At 37.8% G+C, this 22,894-nt stretch overlaps 1 protein-coding gene across 1 annotated transcript in view; it reads right to left on the bottom strand.

The window, feature by feature from the left end:
* ESR1 (estrogen receptor 1) overlaps positions 1–22,894 on the bottom strand; it is a 184,378-nt gene that overhangs the window by 119,599 nt on the left and 41,885 nt on the right. The window contains exon 2 of the mRNA XM_026083863.1: positions 8,175–8,679. Within this exon, the coding sequence (XP_025939648.1) occupies positions 8,175–8,679 (505 nt within the window). The remainder of the gene's footprint in view (positions 1–8,174; positions 8,680–22,894) is intronic.

Raw genomic sequence — 22,894 nt, 5'->3', positions numbered from 1 at the left:
TTGCAGCATTCAACAGTTACTCTACACAGATGCTTCTGTCTGAGTCCTGGGAGGTAAGTTTTGACAGTCAGCAGTGCTTTGAAACAGCAGCATGTAGAAACAGAATGAGATATATTCCATCAATATTGTCTGGCATGAACTAGGCTGTGCTCTTGAACAGCAGTTGTAACCAGGAATAGAAAGGGATACATTCACTTTGTTATGCAGATAGGAATGAACCACTGTAGTCCCTGACACATTTAGTGTGTTGTAAAGCATATTCTGAAGCTAACAAAAGAGAATCCTTAAATTGCAGGATTAGTAGAACAATAGCAGGAAAAGTGCTTTAGGGAACTTTAATATCCCAAGAAGGAGAAGGATGAACAAGTTGTCCAGTCAGGTGACAAGTCAGACTCATGGACTCAGCCAAAGCCCACCTACCTGAAGCATTGAACATAGTAACTGACCTCCATATCAAGGTTTTAACTGAATCTAAGCCTTTCTACTATGAATGGGACATTTCTCTAGTAGATGTCTTCTTGCTTTCATGGTACAAGTTGGACCAATAAAGAGCAGATATTAAGTGTGATTAAGAACAATTACCCAAGCATTTTATCATTAGGTGCAATGATTCTGAGTGAAGTTTCTAGGTCACTGGTGTACAAGATCAGTACCAGGTGGTCTTGAAACTGGACTGGAGGCTGAATGACTCTGTGTAGTACAGTATTATTAGGGAGCTACTGGGCTAATCAAGTATTTACTTGTTCTCATCTTCAGACTCTTTTGGGGAATCAGGAAAATTAGTAGGAATGCATACATCATCTCTTCCATTGTTGGAAATTCTGCCCATAGAAGGTTAACCGGATACAGGCAAAGCTGTTCATGGTTAGCCATCAACTGCTTACTTAGGAAGTCTTCTTAGTTACTTCTGACACTCAACCTTCACTGTTATTTTCTTTTGCTAATGGCTTCCAAACAATGAAAATAGAGGAGGCATCTTTTCTTATTTACACAGACCCTGGTTGTTATGTTGTTAATTAAGATTGCCCCTATAATGGTTGGAAGACCACTGGAAATGTTATGTACATCTATCTAATGAGATCTATGTTTAGGACATTCATATTTAACCTCCAAGTTGATTGAGGACACTGTTTCTTTAATCAAGTAAAAGGTTAAAATAAACTGCCCAGATTGCTCTTGATTAATTTGTTAACAATATCTTTGTCAAGAAGGAAGTTTATTCTGCACATTAAGTATGATTTCATTGTCTCTAATATGTATCACTGTAAGTATGTAGTAGATTAAACCTGGCAAAGAGCATCTCCTGTTCTTAGTTTTGCACTGGAAGGAGAGAGATCTTGAGTCAGATGATGTAAGAACCCTCCCAGCAATCAGAACCTGAACTTGACAGAAGAGTAAAAATGCCTTCCCTGATGTCGCATTGATCAGTGTTCCTAATGAGCTATGGTAAATGATGACCTATTGCAGTTCTCTGGAAAGCTCATCCAAATAAACAGGGATAGTGTACAATCTCTGATGTGACTTGTCTCTGTTCAGCAAATTTTCCAAGCAGCCCGAGCAATGAATACAATGATAACAGCCTTGCCTTTTTTCTGGAGGCTATATCTGACATCCACATTAAGGATGTTCTGGACATTATCTGATTTTCTTTCACAATTCCCTTCAGAAAATGTCTAGGGGGCTGAGGTTTTCTAGGTGGAAAGGATCAGCACCAATATCAAGTCAAAACTGGAAGCTGGCAAAATAGTGTGACAGTTTGCCTCCTATGCCTAGAGAAGGCTAAGAAATCCAACTTGCAGGGATAGGGGAGTTGTCTCTGTATTTTGTTACGTTTTGCACTGAATTAATTTTCCTTCAAATACAGGCAGCTACTAATGTCTTTTGCTGAATTATGAAGGCAGAGGTAAGAAAATGTAACAAAATCACTGAACTATTTTCAGGGACAAACAATGATAGTCTTTCTTTCATTTGCTGAATGTTGTTCATTTAGACTGAATGTTGTTCAGTAGTTTTACAAAAATATACAGTTCCTTCTAAATGTATGTACTGGTGCGCAGTCTGATCCTAAACAGAATTAATATGATCAGGATGTCCAAAGTTTTATATGATATAGCATTGGTGATGATGTTGATTAGATATGGGCCTTTTTGTGACTAAATACCTGATTAGGTATTAGGCACTGAGTTGGCATCCCCGAGGGAATATCTTGCATTCTAGACCGGAGGTCACTTCCAAATAGTAATGTAGCAGTATCTACTCAATATCAGGGAGCATGCATAAGCCAGGTACAACCATAAAGAGCAACACTTTAAATGAGAATGCTGAAGGACAGCATCTCTGTTCTAATCTCAATTCTAGTGTCTGAACAGATAACAGAAAATTCCCTGCAGACAGATCAGCGATTAGTTTTAGTATTTCATTGCCAACAAGATCAAATTACTTAGTCCCAGTTTGTTAGGAGAAGTGGATGCACTTCACTTGCAGGACTCTTCTCCTTTACATTTGTTAGGAGCTATGTCATAGCTCTGGTTGGCCTTTCTGGTTCACGTAATCCTAAATGCTGAAGTCCTGGCATTTGATGTTCACTTTGCAACTGCTGAAGGAACTGGTGCCAGCAACTAATGCCTTCCCTATCAGAGCAGATACGGCCAGCAGTGTTTGTTGTTTCAGTAGCCTCAGAGCAAGAGTGATCAAGGCCAATGACACAGAGTCAATTTCCCTGTCTTCCTCTCAAAGGACATAGTGCAGTGTCTATCTGAAGGGAGATTACAGATGTTGACCATTTTGATTCTTTAGAAAAGGGAGACACATGGGTGGGATTAATTTCATGTAATCTTGGACATCTCCATTTGGTATCCATCATCATTCAGGTAGGTTTCCACACCAGAATAAGCCCCCTTAGTCATCTTTTATAGTATAGAAAAATAAACTTGCACTTTCAGAGCCTGATGCACTTCACCTATTTTAGCCAGGTACTTTATAAAGAGATAAAGTACATGCTTAGAGTGCCTCTTTCTCTCTGTGTCTCCATAAACTAAAAAGAGAGTCATGAAGTGACTCATTATGAAGGTCTGATGATGTTGTCCACATCTCATGCCATGTGAGGTGTCCCAGGTGATGATCCCCACTGTCACCCACCTACTACTCCAGAAAGGCACAGGTGTGCAGTAGGTCCTGTGTCATATCCGACAGCTCTATCAGACCTTACAGCCTCTCAAATGGCACCAGATGCCTCATGAGCAGAAAGCTGAGTCAAGCCCTAGGTGTCTTCATTTAATCAAATGAACTCCATCCACATGGGCTGCTTGAACAAACATGGTTTTAGGCACAAGTTTTAAATCCATGTGGGAACAATTTGGTATATAGAACACTTTCTGGGCCCATGGCTCATGCAGAAAATACTTCAGCTAAAGAAGTGAAGAAAGTTTTCCTCAATAACTGATTTAAAATGGGAGCTCAGAGAGAGGTGAAATCCGTTTCCCTGCTTTGGCACAAAAGGGGATAGTTGTGGGAGCATCACAGCTCCTTTACCTCTTTCTGCCACTGCCCAGTCTTATTTATGGGCCTGAGAAGGCACAGAACTCATGTGCTCTTCAAAAATATGTGTTGGTACAAGCACACTTGCAGTGGGATCCATATCAACATATTCTCTAAGGAGAGCTGCAAATACGGAGCATATTGGTATTTACATGACCCTCATAATTGTACTATGTAAGTACCTCAGAAAATTTTACAGGTTTACCTTTAAAACGCTCCCATGCGATAAGGAAATATGGAGTTATCCTGTATCTTCCATTACAAACACCTATTGTAAAACTGACAGGGATATCAGGCAAGCTCTGAAAAAGTAAACACCTCGAGCGTTCAAGAAACTGTGGTCAAACTTCATATATCACAGATGCTTAGAGAGAAACTTAAAACAGATTGACACTTTAGAGGAAAACAAATAATAAAACAAAAAAATCCACTCCAGTACCTAGTTATTCCCTCATGTTATGGAATACCTTTGACTGTATAAAAAAATACATCCTTGAGTTTTGCATTCATTGTAATATTCTTTCAATTTTACAATTTGGAAAAATTCTCTTTGTTTGGAACTCAGTATGAGCAGCCACAAAGTTTAATAATGAGCCAGATAAGGTAAAAAAAAAAAAAAAAAAAGTAGATTAAGTTACTTCAGTTTTCAAACTATGATGGGCTTATGAAATACAGTAGAAGAAGAAACTGTCTACATTTGTAATCTTATTTCTCAATTTTAGAAAGCATTAAAAATTAAAGTTACTATCATATTGGTTGGAAGAACAGTTTTATAATAGTTCAGTGTTAATTTCAATACAATAATTAGCACTACAGCTAAACAAACACTTTATTATTTAATTTACGCTCAGAGCTTGAGGTACTAGCACATACTCAAAAAATATCCACTGAAAGTGAGGAAGCAATGAATGATTTTTCATCTGGTATTTCTATTTTTACATTGATCTGCCCTGGCTCCATCATTCTCTACAGGTTAACAGACAACTCCCTCATCAGGAAGCTGGTAGGTGCAGTCTGTTTCTGCATGGGTTTGGGGCAAATTTGGAAGCAGCACCAAACACACCCTACAAAGAAACTGAAATAATACAGGCAAGATTTTACTTCAGATCTGAGAAGTGCAAACTCTGTGGGATAACACAGAAAATATCACACACTGGAACAACAAAAAGGATTCATCTGTTGTTGTTTATAGGAATTTACTGAGATAAATTAGCTACTGAATGGCTTCTCTGTTTTTCTCGGAATACACCAAAATCTGCCAAAATGCACAAGGAAATAATTTGACCAGAACTCATATATAATAGTTGAGATCAAAAGAAACCATTCAATTAGTTTACAGTAATATCCCAGAGTAAAGAATTTTCTGTAATAATTATCAACTACTACTCAACATTTAATAAAAATAACTACTAAAAAAGCGATAGAAAAAATAAAATATATGTAAGATTTGACAAGAATTAAAAACATAACCAGTGCTATGCCTTCTCCCCCTTACTGGAAGATACTGACACTGTAAGATAAGAAAAAGATATTTTAGTTTGGCTCCCTATAAAAACATCCACAAGGTCAGACATAAAAGACACGTTAAAGACAGCACAATTTGAATTAACTGAGCCCTTCTCTTTTCTCAAATCCTGCTGTCCTGTTATTTAGAAACTCCAGAAAGGAGGAGATTGGTGTATTTTTTATATTCTTCTATTCTGCTAGATATAGAAGTTTGTCATTAGCTTGCAATAAGAAAAAGTCTTTTGAAATGGAAACATAATTTGAAAGATAATTTGAAAGAAATGAAATATAACTTCTGAATTAATACTTGGGTAACTGTTTGTCTCTATACTGAGCATGATTTTGAATACTTATTAACAAAAATCAAACCACATTAAATTTTTTTCTCATTACATTCAGTACATTTTGAATTTAGTGAACTGAAGATTTTTAACATTTTATCCAAGTGTTAACAGAATATAATTCCAGCTCCAGCCTGCAATGAATATTTATTGTTCTAGTCCCTTGTATCATAGAATGCATTACTTGCATCTCAAGTCCACAGTACAGCAGGATGCTGCAATGCAAATACTACAGTGTTACAAGCCAAACAGCACAATTCTGTTACACAAAAAGGGTAAATAAGAATTCCAGAGCGGTCTTTCTGGGTCTTAGGTTACATTATTTACTACAGCAGCAGGCAAACGTATCATAAACTGTTCGTGATCCATTTTAAATTTTGTTAGGGCTTTTGGGTTGCTATTTTTTGTCTTTACCACTCCTACTGCTATGTTGTTCCAGAAAGTCACTATTCTGGTAGTTAGACATCTTCTAATCTCCAGCATCAATTTATTCATTGCCAGATTGCACTGCCCCATGCTTTCTTTTCTCCCATAATCCAATTGAAACCAATGAGATTAGCCAAATGAATAAAGCAAATTGGAAATTCATGTGCTACAATATTTTCAAAAGAACTTGTTCTTAAACCTATGATTAGATATTTAAATATTTCCCAGACACTGAACACCTATTCAAATTATTTTTAAACAGCCTATTTGTGATTGGATCTGTGCCAAACTACAGGAAAAAAGAGCTAAAACTTAATGTTGTCAGGATGATAACTTTGTAAACACAGTCTTGCTGAAATGAAAACAGCAATGCTTTTATCAATTTAATTCCAACAATACTGAGCCTGTTAACACAAGGTAATCATAGCAAGTACTCAGATGCACATTTCTTATTACCATATAAAATGTGCTTTACAGAATTACAGCTGGAAGAGGCCATTAAATCATTTCTATAACTCTGTACACAGATAAACCACCTGCATATCCAAGATCATAAATTCACCAAACTACCTCTGCATTAAGCCCCATCAATTGTATATGGCTAGAAATATCAGAAATACCAGGAGATGGGGAAGCCAGCACTGCCCTTACATGTTTGCTCCAATAGTTAAACTTCACTGTTTAAAATAGTACGTTATTTTTATTTTGAAGTGTCTCCCTTCAATTCACTCTTTAAAAGCTAAAAGGACATTATTTCCATCTTTCAGCTTTTCCTTCCAGATGATTCTTGTTGTGGTTTTTTTTATTCTCTTTAAGTAAAAAGCCCTAAATATACAATATTCTCTGCCTGCATATTTCAACTCCACAAACTCATTACTCCACTGTTTATAGATCCAAAGTCACTTAAAGTCACTTTTCATCATAGTTTCGCACTGGACATTCGTATTAAAACTCTTGTAATCTAGCACAAAGTGTAGTTTCATGCTAAAATCACTGGTCCTCACAATCTTTATTCTCTGACATGTATTCAGTCTTCCTAGAGGTAATACATTTGGTTGTGTAAAATGCATTTTGTTTAAATCAATTCAGTTAACAGATTATTTTGCTGGACTGTCTGGCATAACTGTTATCTGTCTTTTCACCAGTCTGTATTCTGTCTCCTCCCAAAAACTGATTAATCATTTTCAAAAAGTGCAATCATCATCTGTTTTTTCGGACCAGATTCGGCTGTTCTTACTCAGGCTGAATTAGACTCTCTTTAACAACATACATTACTGTTCACAGCAATATGTTATACTGTGCAAATAAGTCTGGCAGAGTCTGGCCCATGACAGGGAAAGAATAACTTTTTATTTTTTTTAGCCTCATTCCATTTCTAGCAAACTCACCTGTATCTCCCAAACAAACAGAGAAACAGAGAGTTTAGATGAAAAATTACATCTAACTGTTCACTTTGATTCACTAGAGCCCAGTGTAAACTGCCAATGCAAAACTATGCTAGTAACAACAATATTACCAGTGTGGATATTGGTGTGTTTGACTATATTTTCTTGGAAGCTACAGTTCTATCAACTTCATCCACTTCAGAAATTACGTAAATGTTTTCACAACTGACAATAAATATTAAAACCAATGAAAACAATCCCCCCATTCTAAGACACTTTTATCCTTCTATCCCAGACAAAAAAATGACCCACCCACTATGGGATAAAAATACAAGAAAAAGAAATCCTGTATTTTGAAAAGCAGCATGCCAGATTTATGGTTAATATATATCTTCCTGCAACGAGAAATGCAGGTTATCAGGTATATAGCTCTTACAGCAGCTCGTGAGGGTGGTTAATGACTGAAATACTGTCACTGAGTCAGCTCCAACAGTTTGATTAGGAAGGATACTGTGCCACTGAACTACTTCCTATATAAGCCACTTCTCACACTGTAACGAAAGCCAGAGGAGAGAAAGCCTCTTACCACCAGCTAAGAGCTGAACAAACAGCCACTCATAGCTAGAAACATGTGATGGCAGAAGTCTTTTTTTGTATACCTTAGGCAGCAATTCTAATATATGGCAACAGGGAGTTTTCCATTCTTTAATCAATTATGATTTCATGTTTTCCTAGGAAACATTTATACTCATCTAATTTGTTTCTCATATGTGTAGTTTTTAAAATTTACAGCTTACAGTTGCAATAGCAGTTTTGTTTTACCCTGCACTATTTTTTACGGTCTAGCTATCATGGATGATTCAATCAAATTACACGGTCCTTTACACATAACAAAAGTTTAGTGCATATATATTTCGACATTCTAATTTTCTCTGCGTATCTGCTTAAAGAGAAAAGAAAAATTATCTGTAGCATTTACCTGTAGAAGGCTGGGGGAGCAGCTTCCCTCATTCCAAAGCCGCCCTGTTCGTTCTCAAGGTAATAGGGTACCTGTTGGCCATGGTGGTGGATGAAGGGTGAGAGCTGGGGTGCCGTCTGCAAGAATAACACAGGGCTTGGTGGGACATTGTTCAGTGAGTGAAATCCTGCCAAACTGCTGGACCCAAAGGACTCAGAAGTAGGGGCATAACTGAGAGTAGTAGAGCTGTACACAGGAGCGGTGGTAGCAAAATCGTAAGCGGCCCCTTCTGGGTAGTTGAAAACCCCTGTCTTGTTGCTCTCCACATACATGTCGCTGAGAGATCTTTCCAGGGGAATCTTCAGCTGAGGTCTGCCCAGTGTCTCCAGCTCCGTGCCTTGGATCTGGTGCAGCAGAGTAACTCCAGAGGTTTTGGTGTGAAGGGTCATGGTTATTGCTAATGGCAGTGAGCAAGGAGCATATCTGCTTTTATTGTCAACAGCGAGATCGGCAGCTGGCAGTCCACCTAAAAAAGAGACCAGAACCTATTCTGAGGCTCAGCAGAAATCATATTAAAGCAGCACTGCACAGGTATTCATCTAATCTTGGCAAGGAGGAGGATACAATCAAAGGCAGAGTGAGCACTGAAAACACACATTCTCTCTCTCTCTCTCTCTCTCTCTCTCTCTCTCTCTCTCTCTCTCTAACTTTTAAGTACTCCTCATCTGCGCTAATATGCATTACAAAGGTGCTGGCCACAAGCCAGGAACTCTTGCCTTGTGCTGACATTGGTTTAAACATCACTTCAGAAACAATTAGTTTTGGAGTTATACCAAATAATTGTCCCACTAAATGTTACTTTATTCTTACTAGTCGTTTAATTTTTCACTTCAGAGTAGCCAGTGCTCCACAGCAACTAACGGAAAAGAATGCTTAAATCAAACCAAGAAGACTAGTCCAGTGGTCAGCCAGATTACTGCCTTTTATTTCCTCAGCAGGCTCCAATCTATCTGTGTTTATCTCTCCTCCTGTTTGATTCATTTTCATGTTTGCTAGAAATATGTAATGTGTACATTGTAATGACCCTGATTAGGACTATGCTGTAACTGAGATATGGCAGAGCAGAATGTGTGTGCACACGCGTGCGTGTGTGTGTGTGTGTGTGTGTAACTAGCCTCAGCCAATAAAACTAGCTGGCAGAAATTAAAGGATGTATGATATTTATGTAGGAGAAAAAACTTATAACATGCTTTCATCAGTTATAACAATTTGCAGCAACTAACCTAAGTGTAAAAGCAACATTAAAAACATGAGGAAAAGCTTTAGATTAGCTTATAAATTTCTGTCTGCTTCTTTTGAGGCTGTAAAATGATGAAACAAAGCATCATACAGACTTTATCATAGTAAAACTCTAACAGTTAGAAAAAAATGGTTTGACTACATGGCATGTGAATTTAATGCAGGAAACTCTTTTGCCTATTCCCATAAACAGAAGCTCAGCTAACTTGAATTTTGAAATCAGACTGGAAAATCAAGTAATCTAAAATAATCAAAAGGGATCAACTGTAAAATAAACAGAAATGCTTCTCAAAGTTATATTTAGAAAAAGAAAAAGGAGAGAGAACATAATGAAAAGGTGTGGCAGGCATGCTTCATCTTGCTATCTCATTCCACATAATTTTAACTTTGCATAAACCAGTTGTCCTGAACCAGCTAAAGGAAAACCTCCAAAAACTGTTTCAAGTTCTCTAGCATTATTGCTGCGGTCTGTGGTCCAGTCAGTGAAATAGGTTAATGCCAACCCTAAACACATTAATATAAGGGCTCCAGTTAGTATGGTTTGAACACTAGCAAAGCCTATGCTATACTTAAGCAACTCCACAGTTATTCAGCTCAACCTTCAGAAGACCCAAGAAACTGAAAAACTCAGTATGCAGGTCACTAATAACTTCAAGAAAACTTTACTAAAAAATGATTTTATTTTAGTAACACTATATTTTTATAACTGCTAAAACAGCAAAAGTTATTTATATTTGCTAGGCTATACAGAAGAAATATACATTTGTACCTCTGCATATACACAGCTAAGACAACAGCACACATATAAATAGGTACTTGATAGATTTCCTCACCCACCACCCTCCCTACCCTGTTCAAATTTCAGATTGTAGACTTTGATCAAACAGATAAGCCTGTTTAAATAACACTGGACTAAACATGTTCCTAGTTAAAAAAATAATAATCAGACAATCCTACCCAGCAGTTCAGAAAGTCTTCGAAGAGTTATTCTGACAATGTGCCAGGCAGTGTGAGAGAAAAAAAAGAGTGTGTGTGCATGTTTGCATAGCGTGGGTGAATGTGCATTTGCGGAGACTCACAAAACAGCAAGCGAGCACAGCTCTCAGCAGCCAGTCTGCTGGGCTACACAGGCTGAACTGAATGGCAGTTACAAATTTAAGGTCGGTTACTCTTACGCAGTTCATTTTGTGCTTCAAGAATACATGGAAAAGGCATTTGCTCATATTATACTGCATAATCTGAGAATTAATATGGATCAGTCTGCCATAATAAGAAAATACCCACTTCTACAGCTGCATACAGACTTTAAATTTTTATTTAAAACATTAGCTGATATGTACTCTATTTTAGAAATACTATATTGACACGTAATAAAATGCTACAGAATAATAGCTATGCAGCAGAGGGAAGCTACAAGGGTGCACACACAGACTTGACTTCTGAGTGCATCCTGTGCAAGTTCGGTGCTCCTTACATGCAATTTTTAAAAACCTGATTAACTATTTGAGGGGAGTTGTGTGTTTTTAGGGAGATCAAATATTTTAAATTGACACCATATACAAACAGTATTAAAACACACTGTAGAGTTAAACAAAAGCAACGTTACTTCTGCTCTGTACCACTTCAACCAGAGTCCCTGGGACCAGCTTTCCACAGGCCAGTGTGGAAAGTTACAGTCCTGCCCCCCGAAAAGGCTGAGCAATAGGTAGCTGCAGTATAATTGCAGCACATAGCCTGGCACACATTTCAACAGAAAAAAATGTCAGTGTCACCAACAAGGTCTTGAGGGTTGGCTGGGCATCCCTATGATAGCAACCTGAAATGTTTGGGTTAATTTTTTTGAGGGAAAAAAGTGAGGGAGCAGGAAAGGGCAAGGACTGGGGGAGTGAGACAAGGGGTGGTTAATCAAGCCAAATTCCAGGACAGTAAATTTTTGACTCTGCATACTATACATTTTGTATAGATACAAAAAAGGTGAGAAGTGCTAGAGGTTATAAAACAGGTTTATTTTCCTTGTCTTCTGTGATGATGACTCTCCTACTTTCTCCAAATTAACACACAGAATTTCACCCTGCTTTAGAAATGAGGTTGAATATGTCTGCTTGTGGGCTCACCCAAAAAAATGGGATCTAAGTTTCTAAAACCTGGCCTTTGTGCTTAAAGGCCAGGACTTAATCCACCACCCAGCTTAATCATTTTGATCTACCAGATATCAAGTTTTACATGTTATGAACATAATATGGAAATATGTACAGGATATAGCAATAATATTTGGTATTTTTCACCAGTAGATGCCAACAATCTTTTCAAAAACATGGCTATACTAAACCCCATTTATGTATGCCTTTAAACAAATGCAGATCTGATAGAGCATCATTTGCCTCATTCACTGTGTAGCTAAAAAAGATGTGTAGCATCTTCAGAGACTAAACGAAAACAATATGCTGCAGCATCTTCATTTCCAGTGCCTGACAGAGGTGTTCAAAAATACTGAAATCCAGCTATTAAGATTTGGTAAGTTCTCCACTAATGTGTATTCAGTTGCAACCAAGCCTACTCTATATATTCCTCTCAGTTAAAAAAAAAATGCCTCATATTGTTTTGGAGTTAAAAAGCACATACACAACAGCAGAATATCATCTCTCCCTGCCTTCTTCACACCCTTATAAAATGTAAAGGTAAACTGGCTCTGCAAACTTCAAAGATTTGCTAAATCTGTATCAGGGATAGATTGGTTCTTTGCTATATTTGTGAAGTTTAGGAATGTACAAATAAAATCAGTGCTAGTTTTGATCCATCTCTAAGTATACATATGTTAAAACAGGGAAGAAATAGGAAGAAAAGAGGCAATAGCAATTGCTGAATGCTGAAAAAGAAAAGGGGACAGCCTGCTGTAACTGAGGAGCACTAAGTACATGTTGGCAGGGAAGATCAAAGCATAAATTCCTTCTTCATGCACAGTGACTTTTAGTGAGACTGACTAAAAGATGAGTTTCTGAAACCGTGAAGATTTAGACACTATTTTTCTCATCGAAATGGGAAATGAACTGATTAAATAAATGTACGTGGAAGATTAAATCCTGTGTTTCCCTTTTAAAAATACTAAACTTTCTATTTTCTTTTTCTAGATATGTCAGAGCCAATGCCAAACTCAGATTTTGCAGAATGAGGAATTCACTTAAACTACACTAATAAAATACAAAATGTAGAAAAATTAAAACTAAATCATATTTCTGAGCTAAATTAACATTGTTTAGAGCTAGAGTACATCTAGATATGTTTCTGAAGGCAAACAACCCATTGATGCACACAGTTTGCTTCTAGTTTTTACATTTCTGTCATCATCTTTGCTGATAACTGACTAGACAGATCAGATCAAGCTAGCAGTCGTTCATAATATGCTTTGGCTCAGCTGGGCCATCAATCCAGCACCCTCACCAGGTAGAAATAGGTGGGTCCTGAACCAAATTCAGGATTCAACCATAATAGACAACCTGAATATATTTTTAATCAAAATCCAGAAAACATCTTAGCACAAAAACTAGAGAAGTAGTCTCCTTCCACTGATTGCAAATAATGTGATGTGATGCCAGGAAAGCGCACTGAGAAACAAAAAAAGGAAAAGAATAGATAGCCAAAAACTATAGAAAATTTTACCCTAGCTTATCTAAATAACCAAAAGAAGGCTTGGGAATTTTCAGGGCCATCATTAGTTTTCTACCAACTAAAAGTCCTGAAAGCCAATCAGGGAATGGTAAAGCAAAAGTTCAATTTACAGGGAGAAAAAAAACAAAAAGAAATGGAGGAAAAAACAGTCTGAATGAAAATACAGTTTCTTGATTCTAGAAAAGATACAACAGCAGTCTGAGGGAAAGGGAGGTGAAAGTAAAAACAGTTGCTACATAAAAACTATTCAAATTATAGGAATCCTTAAAGATAGCAAAACTCCTAGCCCTATATTGTTTTCTTTTTCAGCACTGGTTTCCAATTTTAGTAAGTATTCCAGCAGAAAATGGTAAACTCAGAACTGAGAAGGTATACTATAAATTTTCCCTAAACCTGCTGACAGTGAGAGACCATAAACTTCATTGGTTCAGTTCCACAACTATAAAGATAGAAGTTTTTTTTAGCTGCTGCAATTAAAGAAGAACCTATTGCACATAACAGGAGGAACATTATGTTTTTCCAAGATTCCACTGTAGCATTACAGAGAAATTATGTTGTGTTTAGTCCAGTGAGGAAACTCCTCAAGATAGACAGCTGGAGAACAGCACCATCTACCCCACTGCTTTATAAATCTTTTCCGAAGAAGAAAAAAAAAGCCCTTGATATCGCTAGGCGAAGCATGAAGTATGCTTTAAAATTCCTTAGACTTTTAGTAGAGATAAGCTCTTCAATCTGTTATTGGGAGTTTATAACACTTAAATGTTTGTAAGTTGATAAGAGGATGTATACTGTTTTTTTTAGATAACTTAAAAGAAACAGGCATGGCACCAAAAGGCTGGACCCAAGCTTCTTAATTCTAAATTTATATTTTAAGTTGGTTTTACAGTTAAACAGGGACTTCTGCTTTCATATGAGAACATTTGCTTAAAATATTTTTATCCCAAACAAGGATATTAGCACATACATTTATTAATTTACATCATTTAGCTATATCATCAGTTTGCTTGTACTTTGTGTGAGAAGGTCTGTTACACATTTTGTCTGAAACTATCTGTGTAATCAAAAGAAAAATTAGTCTGGGATGTTACCATAGCTTCTTGGTAAAGTATCTTTATGCCTTTAATTTTAAGACCCTGTTTACAGCTATTTATGATACTATCGGATTTTAGCCATTCAGGTGGAAATTTTCCATGCCAGTGGTGAGCTCAGAGAGAATTATTTTATAAGTATCTGACCCAACTGGGAAGAAGTTTTTTTGGTTTTACCACCTTAAAGATTTCTAGAAACCCCTTCTTGAAACGAGAAACCCTTTTTGCTCTAAGCAAATGAGGTTTTTGGAGCAGGAACTTTGAATTTGGCAGGAAGCTGAAACTTAGTGTCACAAAATTGCCTTTTACTATTCCTTTGCAACTCCATCCATATTTGGCCAATGTTTAATCCCTTGAAAAACTACAAGTTTTTAAGAGCTAAGATTTCTAAAAACCCTTTCCTAACTGAGCTTGCTCTTTCCTCTCTTAAATCCTAGTCCTGCGTAGACTGTGCCTGAAACTTCCCAAAAGAGCGACTGCAGCAAAAGATGCTACAATCCCGGCTAGCATAGATCTGGAAAGACTTCCCCTTCAATCACTGTTCTGGGGCAGAGGGGGAGAGAGTCCGGGCAGCTTGAACACAGATTACAGTGGCAGTTATCATCCTGAATTTTAGTTCCCAGATGTGCAAACTGAACTTCCTGACACCAAAATGAGTCACCATCTTCCTTTTCAATTCAGCATTAGAAAGCGATGTGTAGAAACCTACCCATTTCCTAAAGGAGTAGAAGACATGTTGTAATATAATTAGCTTGTGTATTTCTCCAGCGTTTTTTGTACCTAAGAAAGAAGTGGGAGGATAAGACTAAATAATTGTGCCCAACCTGTACAGGATAAATGACTTACTACATATATAAAATGGACCAAAATACCTGAGTACTCTGGACAAACTCAAAAGATCTTAGCAAATATTGATGTTTCAAAGGGTTAACCGATGTTTTCATGCAGGCAGATGAAAATGAAGAAAAAGACATTTCTCTGCTTTCCCAAGCAAAATGTTTACCAGTTGTGAACAAAGATATTCACTGGTAGAAAAGTGAAATTGTGATTACCAGATACCAGAAATTGTGATCACAGTATTGTGATTTAACATTAAGCAACAATACTCGCTTAATCACAAATGCAGCATCTTAACAAACCATTTCTCATAAATCTAGCTTCATAAAAAAAGGAATGAGTTCTGAAATGCAAAACTGGAACTTAGTATTCCATGTTCATATTCATTTATTGTGTTTATATTAAAGACAAAATGAATGGAGTGACTATTTCCATGAATTAACATGTCCAAAGCAGCCTAGCAAGAAAACTGGGAAAGTTATTAGAAAGAAGACAACTTTGTATCTATTAGGATTGGGTTAAGGAAGAGGCATCTTCAAAATGATTCATTAGTAGCATGTCTAGGCTTCCAAAAATAGTTAGAAATGAGCCACAAGGTTAATCTCATTTATGCACTGATATAAAGGGTGATTGACAAATTTTGTTTGTGAGATTCGAAGTGTGAAAGAGCTGAGGACAGAATTTCAGTATTGCCCAGCCAGGTGAGAAAGATAACTGTTCAACAACTTCTTTCTAGTTGCAAGAGGAAACAAGGAAACAAATTTGAGGAAACAAGTTTTGAAAAAAACTCCTTAAATCAAGGAATAGGAGGTCTTGGAGAAGAGAGGTGGGAATGGTGTGGGAAGAAACGGAGACTTGTATCTGAATGAGCTCTTAGGAAACCCCAAGAAAAGACTGCTTGTAAAAGCAGGCAAGCTTCTCCAAACTGACAGCATTAGCTTTGCACAAGAAACAACCCTTTAGGCATGAGTTAATTGTCCTAACTAGAAGAAGCCTCTTAGATACTATCTTAGGATAATGAGCTATATGTACAGCTTTATTTCTGTTCTTATGTCTTGTAACATTTGTTGCAATGCTACACAATACAATGTGCTACCTGTATTCCACATTTGTAAATTCTTAATTTAATTTAAATTTAATGTACCCCAAGGGTGGTTTCAAGCTAACTGGCACACACCCCAGTACCACATCCCTGCAGTTCTTTAAACTGATATAGGACTATTAGTCTAACATGTACCATCCAAACACAGTTCTCCAGATCACTTAAAGGATAACAGGTTGTACTTCTGTTAAACTATACAGATCAATTCAAATGTTAGTGATGCAGGGATCTATGTGGAAGAAACATCTTCCAGATATCGGGATTAGCCAGAAAAAATGCTTTTTGACATGGAAGAACAGCAGTGTGGAGCACATATAAATATGCTTCTTCCCCCTGCCTTTGCCCCCACACCTTCCCCTAGTGTCTTCCAGTGTTTCAGCAGGTTTACTTAGTGGATGTCAGCTCCGTTTGCTAATCAGTCATATTTCCTAATTAACTGGCCTCATTCATAGCATTATTTGTCAAGATTTGTTTCTCTGTCAAATGCTTGAATGTGCACTAGGGAACAACAAGAGCTCTCAGGCTTCAGGTTTAAACATGAGCATGCAAGCACTCTTGTGCAAGTGCATCCATGGGCATGCAAAATATGCATAATAGAATTCTCTTCAGGTTAACTACTCTCAGCCTCTCCTCTCAAATATTACACTGTATTCTCTGCCTTAAGTCTAAATTTTTCCTCTCTCTTGCTGTAGCTTCAAGTTAAACTGCAATGGGTATCTAGCGGTACAGTTCAAAAGAAAGACCACCAGTAAATTTTCTAGTACAATGAACAAGAGAAGAAAGAGTTCTAGTAGCTCAAATCTGAAGCAAAATCTATTTCAGGTTGCTTGGTAAAGTCTGCTTGAACTATCTGAATCTATCTGCTTGCAAATCATACTTGTATGCATGCTCAAGCACCATGATTTTCAGCAATGTCTTTCATTAATCATGACAGAGCTGGTCAGATAAAATCTTGAGGATGTTGAAACATCAGCAGAGAAATTATAATATTGATAAATACTCTAGTGATAAATTTTATATTACTGAGAATCACAGAAATATTATGTGGCATAATCAAGTATCATTTGTAAATACTAATAAATGGGTCCAACTCAATTTTTTCAAAAGACCTATTTGTTAACCAGAGAAGAACTAAAGAGAAATGCAAGTCCTTGACCACTTTATAAACTCCAGACTTAAAGAAGGCCTTTACAGCCTTTTTTACAGCTACATGGCACATAGGGGGAAGGGCATAAGCTGTCAGTGTGACTTCCTGCTACCTTCACTTCCTTTTGGGTCCCCTAATGCAAGAAAGATAATGACATACTGAAGCAAGTTTAGCGGAGCAGGTCCCAAGCTGGTTGGGGCAGAAGCACATGGTCACATGGCACACAAGGACAGCCTGAGGGAGCTAGACCTCTTCAACTTGGAGAAGACAAGTTGAAGAGGAGAACTTATTGCTGTCTACAACTACCTGATCAGAGGATACAGAGAAGAGGAAGCCAGACTTCTCTCAGAGATGCACAGTGATAGACCAAGAGGCAATAGACACAAGTTGGAAAATGGGAAGTTCAGATTAGATAGTGGAAAGATCCATGGATCCAGATGGATGGTCAAATACTGGAACAAGTTGCCCAGAGACACAGTAGACTCTCCATTCTTGGAGGTGCTCAAGACTCAACTGGACAATTCCCTGAGCAACCTGATCTAATTAGACTTGCTTTGAGCAGGGGTTTTGATTGGATGACATCTGGGGAACCCTCCCAATCTAAATTATTCTGTGAATCCACGAAGGTAATACAAGGATCTGCATCAAAATCTTCAAACAGAAGATATTAATTAGTTTGATAATGGTCTGTTTCCTCCCCATTCTCCACAGATGCCTGATTTCAAGATTCCACATCACAGTCTCATCCATTCTGCTGCTCTTTGATCAAGATGAGACATTTGTCTTTTTCAACTGGCCTGCTATTCTCCCTAAATTAGGAACTAAAGGAGCTCCACTGGCAAAAACACCCTTTTCCTCAATTCATCTACTCACTGGCCTGATCAGTGTCTTAGAGTCTCATTTCCCTTGCCTAATCTGAGTTAGAAAATAGGAGGAATCTATTGGCCTCCCCATACCTTATTAGCATTTCTGTAAAATGCTTCAGTCCTGAGCCAAAACACCTGTGTGGCCCATTGCCCCAGTAATGGACCTGCCTGTTCGCAGTAGTCAATAGCATATGCATATTTGAACCCCCACCAAGACTGAAATGATAAATAGTTATCCATCTCCTGTGGCTTGCACAAAATAAAACCAGTTGCCTCTTTTAATGGAGACCACTGTCCCTTTTTTCCCATTTATCTGAAAAAAGAACTGTCATTCTGTTAGGTCTGTTTTCCTCTATCAATGTTTTTCCATACATACATAGAATGCAGGGACATGTACAGTAAAAGTGACCAGAATGTCCAAGTGTTTAGAAGGCAGAGTCTAACCCTAAGACAGAAGATGGTGTAGAATCACCTGATGACTTAAAAAATTTTCTTCACTCTATTTCTCTTCCCTAGTAAGGGAATTCAAAGGTACCACATTTGGTATTAAGATCTCACACATTCACATTTCTTTGCTAGAAGCTGATTGTCCAACAGAAAGGTCCCTGTCACCCCCCAAAATTAAATTTATTGTGACCCTGAGGCCAAAATAACTCTTCTAACAAGCAAATGACTTGGCAAAGTCTTGCATTCAGTGCTTCAGCATCCCATTCTTGTCCACCAGGAGTGTTGGCTTCAACTACTGGTAGCAGAAGTCCATCATTTTCTGGGCCTCTTCAGAGAACCGGGTTTGCTTTGGATATTCCCCTAATCATTGTCAGTCTTTCTTCTCTACTATCTCAAGCATGGCTACATATACCTGTGCACAATCTTCAGCCGGCACATCAGGTCCTCCTGTGCAGCCTATCTTCCCTCAATCCAATTAGAGATTATAAAACAATCCATTATCCACAGAACCATTGGACACAGAGACAGTGCCACAAAAGGACAACATCTCAGTTGTCCTCTGGGCCTATTCTTATAAAACTCAAGTCCTAAAGGAGAACTCCACAAGGGCTACCCATTGTTAAAATAGTGTTGCTACGCATTTTCCTGCGTTTGCTTGAAACTGGCTTGTTATTGTCACCGCAGGTCCAGCAACTACTACTGCCACATCTGAGCAGCTCATTGCTGCCACTGGTCACCCATCTTGCACATGGTGAACAGGATAGTCAGCCAGTAAGTGTTCATTAAAAGTGGTTGCGCTCAGCAGGGAAGGCGTTGGCTGCAGTCATCCCATGCAGACCTCAAGTGAAATGGCAAATTCAATATCCTAGATAGAAAAAGGTGTGCCAAATGTTACAGGGAAGAGTTCCTGAGTTAGTAATAGTTCATCAGTCCTTTATTACTGGCAACAGCATATTTTGTCCTCAAGTATTATTTAAAACTTGCTCACCAATTAACAAAATGTTTTTAATTCTAACACCAATCCAATCCTTCTCGAAGAGAAGTCTTATTGACAGTAGAAAGTTCCATCAGAAGATATAATTCCTTTTAAATAGTAGAAATGTATGATCTATTTTAAAAGATGCATTTTGGAGCTAATTAACATCTTCTTCCATAACAGTTATAGTAAAGATATGCAGGCCCAGGAAGATCTTGAAATAAATCCTTATAAGAAATTTTCTAATACTTTCAATCTAAAAAACAATGATAGGGACTGTATTTAACATATAGTCCCAAATAAGGTTGTGCTATATCTCCCATGTTACTTTGAAACAGTCACTGTTTTCAGTGGAGCTGATTATGATGAGCTACATTAAAAATGAGCTTAAGTGCTTTGCTGGATCAGGGCCTGAATTTCTCTGATCCTCACACACACATCATCTCTGACTATCAGAAAAGTCCAAAATTAACAACCACAGAGGTTATATTTCATTCTTTGGGAATAACTTGCAAACATTCCAAAATTCTATTTCTGTGATATAATGTGTACTCCTTACCCCAGAGAAGTCCAATTTTAAAAATGACTTAAAAAGACTACAGGCATGGTCAATGGAATCTGAACCAAAAAGCAATGCAAAATGTTCATTTCTACAATAATTATTATTTGTACTCAGGAGAACCTAAGATCACCATCAGAAATTACGTCCTCATTGTGCTAAGTACAGAACAAAGAATGTTTACTCAATAGCCCAGATTTAAATATCCAGGCTTATACTAATGACTGAAAATAGCAGCCTTAAAGAAAAAGTTTCACCATTTCTTCACCAAATTCAAATAGGCCTGATAATGATCTCCTACTTCCATTATGAGGTTGCAATTATTTAATAAAAGTAAAGACTATTTTCTAAACTCTAAAAAGAAAGTCTTTTGATCAAGCTATCAAACAATTCAACAACTGCAAATACAAGAAACCTATGTAGCACTAATAAATTAGCACTATCAAGCAGAAATTGTTGAAAAAAGCAGGGAATTACAAAGCAGACAAAGATTACAAAGGACACTTACAAATTGATCATAATGTAACTGAAGCATCACTATATGGTACAGCTACTGCAGACTTCAGTTCTTGCCAAGACGATATGGAACATGAGCAACAACAAAACTGTCCATCTTCAGTGTTGTCTAATCAGCATTACTCAGAAAATGGGGTCATGATCATCWGTAGTACACTCTGGCTCAAGGGATGAGAAACAAAACCCACCCAAACTAATGAAAAGCAAGGTAGGAAAAGAAAAAAAAAATCCCTAAGGCTTCTGGTTGGTGAAAGCTTTCAAAGTCACTTCTACGATTCTGTAGAAAAAAAAAAATGCATTGTCATCTGTCGAGTGGAACAAATAGGACCTTAGTGATTCAGTAACAGTTGTGCTCTCTTGGCAGATATTAGCTTGTTTAAGGCAGGGAAGATCAAAGAACATAACTGGATGCCAACAACAAAAAAAAAAGGTCAAAGTTATTTATTATTTCAGCATTCCCCTATCTTTATTTGTTCTTCTACCATTTTCATTGTTTTATGCAACAAGATGGAGGTCTTCCTGAAATAGAGCAGTCAATAATTTAATGAAATGGTTCTTTTGCAATATAGACTCTCCTATAAGTTCAGAAAACCATCAGAGCAACAGGTTTTCCATTTCTAAGAGTATGCGAAATAAGCATTTCCACATACATATTTAGCACAATAATCTACAAGCCACAGAAGAAGGAACTATTAGCCATTAGTAATGAATCAGAAAAAGGCAAAGAATGAACAGAAATCAGTGGCATCTAATATAAGAATACTGATATTTGATTTGGAACAATACAAAATCCAGGGTTAGCACTCAGTAGTTGCCATTTTCCAAGGAGGTGAGGTTACAGCTGAGAAACCTTTAAAAGCTGCAAATACTGCTATCAAAATTGTTACAGCTGTGGTACATTAATTTAAATTTAAAAGTAATTTGTCTTGCCTGGAGAAATACCAATAAATCACAATTCTTATTATGTAACTGACAGAGTTATTCCTAATATTTCCAAAATGAGATTTTGCCATAATAAAAACTGCAGCAATGCCTTGCTGGTGCAACAGAGAGTGGGCAGATCTGCACTGCACAGAGAGTGATACAGAGCCTCCCAAGCCCTCTTTATTTGCCTTAGCTCTGGAACATGAAGCAATACTGCTGCCACCATAGTGCCATACTCAGGGTGATTAATTCCTCTCTCACAGATAGCATAATGATAATATGGTTATATTGCTTTGTAGACCAAGTTACTGTCTCTGTACAGTGTAATTTATGAAGTAATTCAGGCAATAATGCTGCAAGATTCTTTCTACCACACTCCTTTGAATAGGATGGACATGCCTAGAAAGGCCTCTTGACAGGAAATAAAACTGCTTGGTACTGTAGACTCCTTCCACTGTACTGATTTTGCTCCCAGAGTACAAATAGTCCTGATATCATTAGAGCTATATGAACTAGTGACACACCTGGACCCAACACTGTGACACTACGAAGGGCACCAGGAAGCCTGGAGTCCTTGTAAGGTGGTTGGCACCCAAAGGCCAACCTTGGCACCTCATCAGAGACAGCTGAACAACGTGGAGGTGATGGCGAAGGTGCTGGAAGTGGTATGAAGGAGTTTCCTCAGCGAAGTACTTCCTTTAAAGAGCTACAGGTGGATGAAACTCCAGGCTGCTTCTGCTCTAGCAAATACAGCGTACCTGCAGACACTCTCGGGCACTGGAATGCAATTGTCTGTACTGTTGGAATATTCCTGGGAATAAATTTGGCATGTGCCAAGTAGCACTACCCCACACAATTCCTGAGCATGGTTCAAGTATTGGAAAACTACAGGGACCATTCCCATAAGTCAGTTTGCATCCATCCACTGCTTTGAGGAAACTACTAGTATAGATACAGGCTATTCCAGGACAGCTGGTCAGCCACCTAAGAAATTAATCTGGGGTGTATTTAATTTATGTTTATAAAGACAGCCCTTGGCTTCCAAGTTTGATCCAAACAACTTGGATTTCAACCTATTGGTTAGGTGCCAAAGTTCAAGAGCAAGCCAGACCATTAAAAGCCTGGGCACGCCTCACTTTCAGCTGCTTCTGCATGACCTGAGCAGACACAGAGAGTCCCTGGGCACTTCTGGCCTCAGGCAGCCAGGAGGGTTTGCAAGGTGCGGGGGAAACAAACCCTTGCTTCAATGTTCAAGGAATTTAACTTCCTGAAAGCCAACCTGGAAAGCCAACCTGGGATACTTGTTGGGGCTTT

Source organism: Apteryx rowi, unplaced genomic scaffold (genome assembly GCF_003343035.1).
Source record: "Apteryx rowi isolate R43461 unplaced genomic scaffold, aptRow1 scaffold_118, whole genome shotgun sequence".
In the NCBI taxonomy this organism is placed as follows: domain Eukaryota; kingdom Metazoa; phylum Chordata; class Aves; order Apterygiformes; family Apterygidae; genus Apteryx; species Apteryx rowi.
This window is presented reverse-complemented; position numbering and strand designations above follow the sequence as displayed.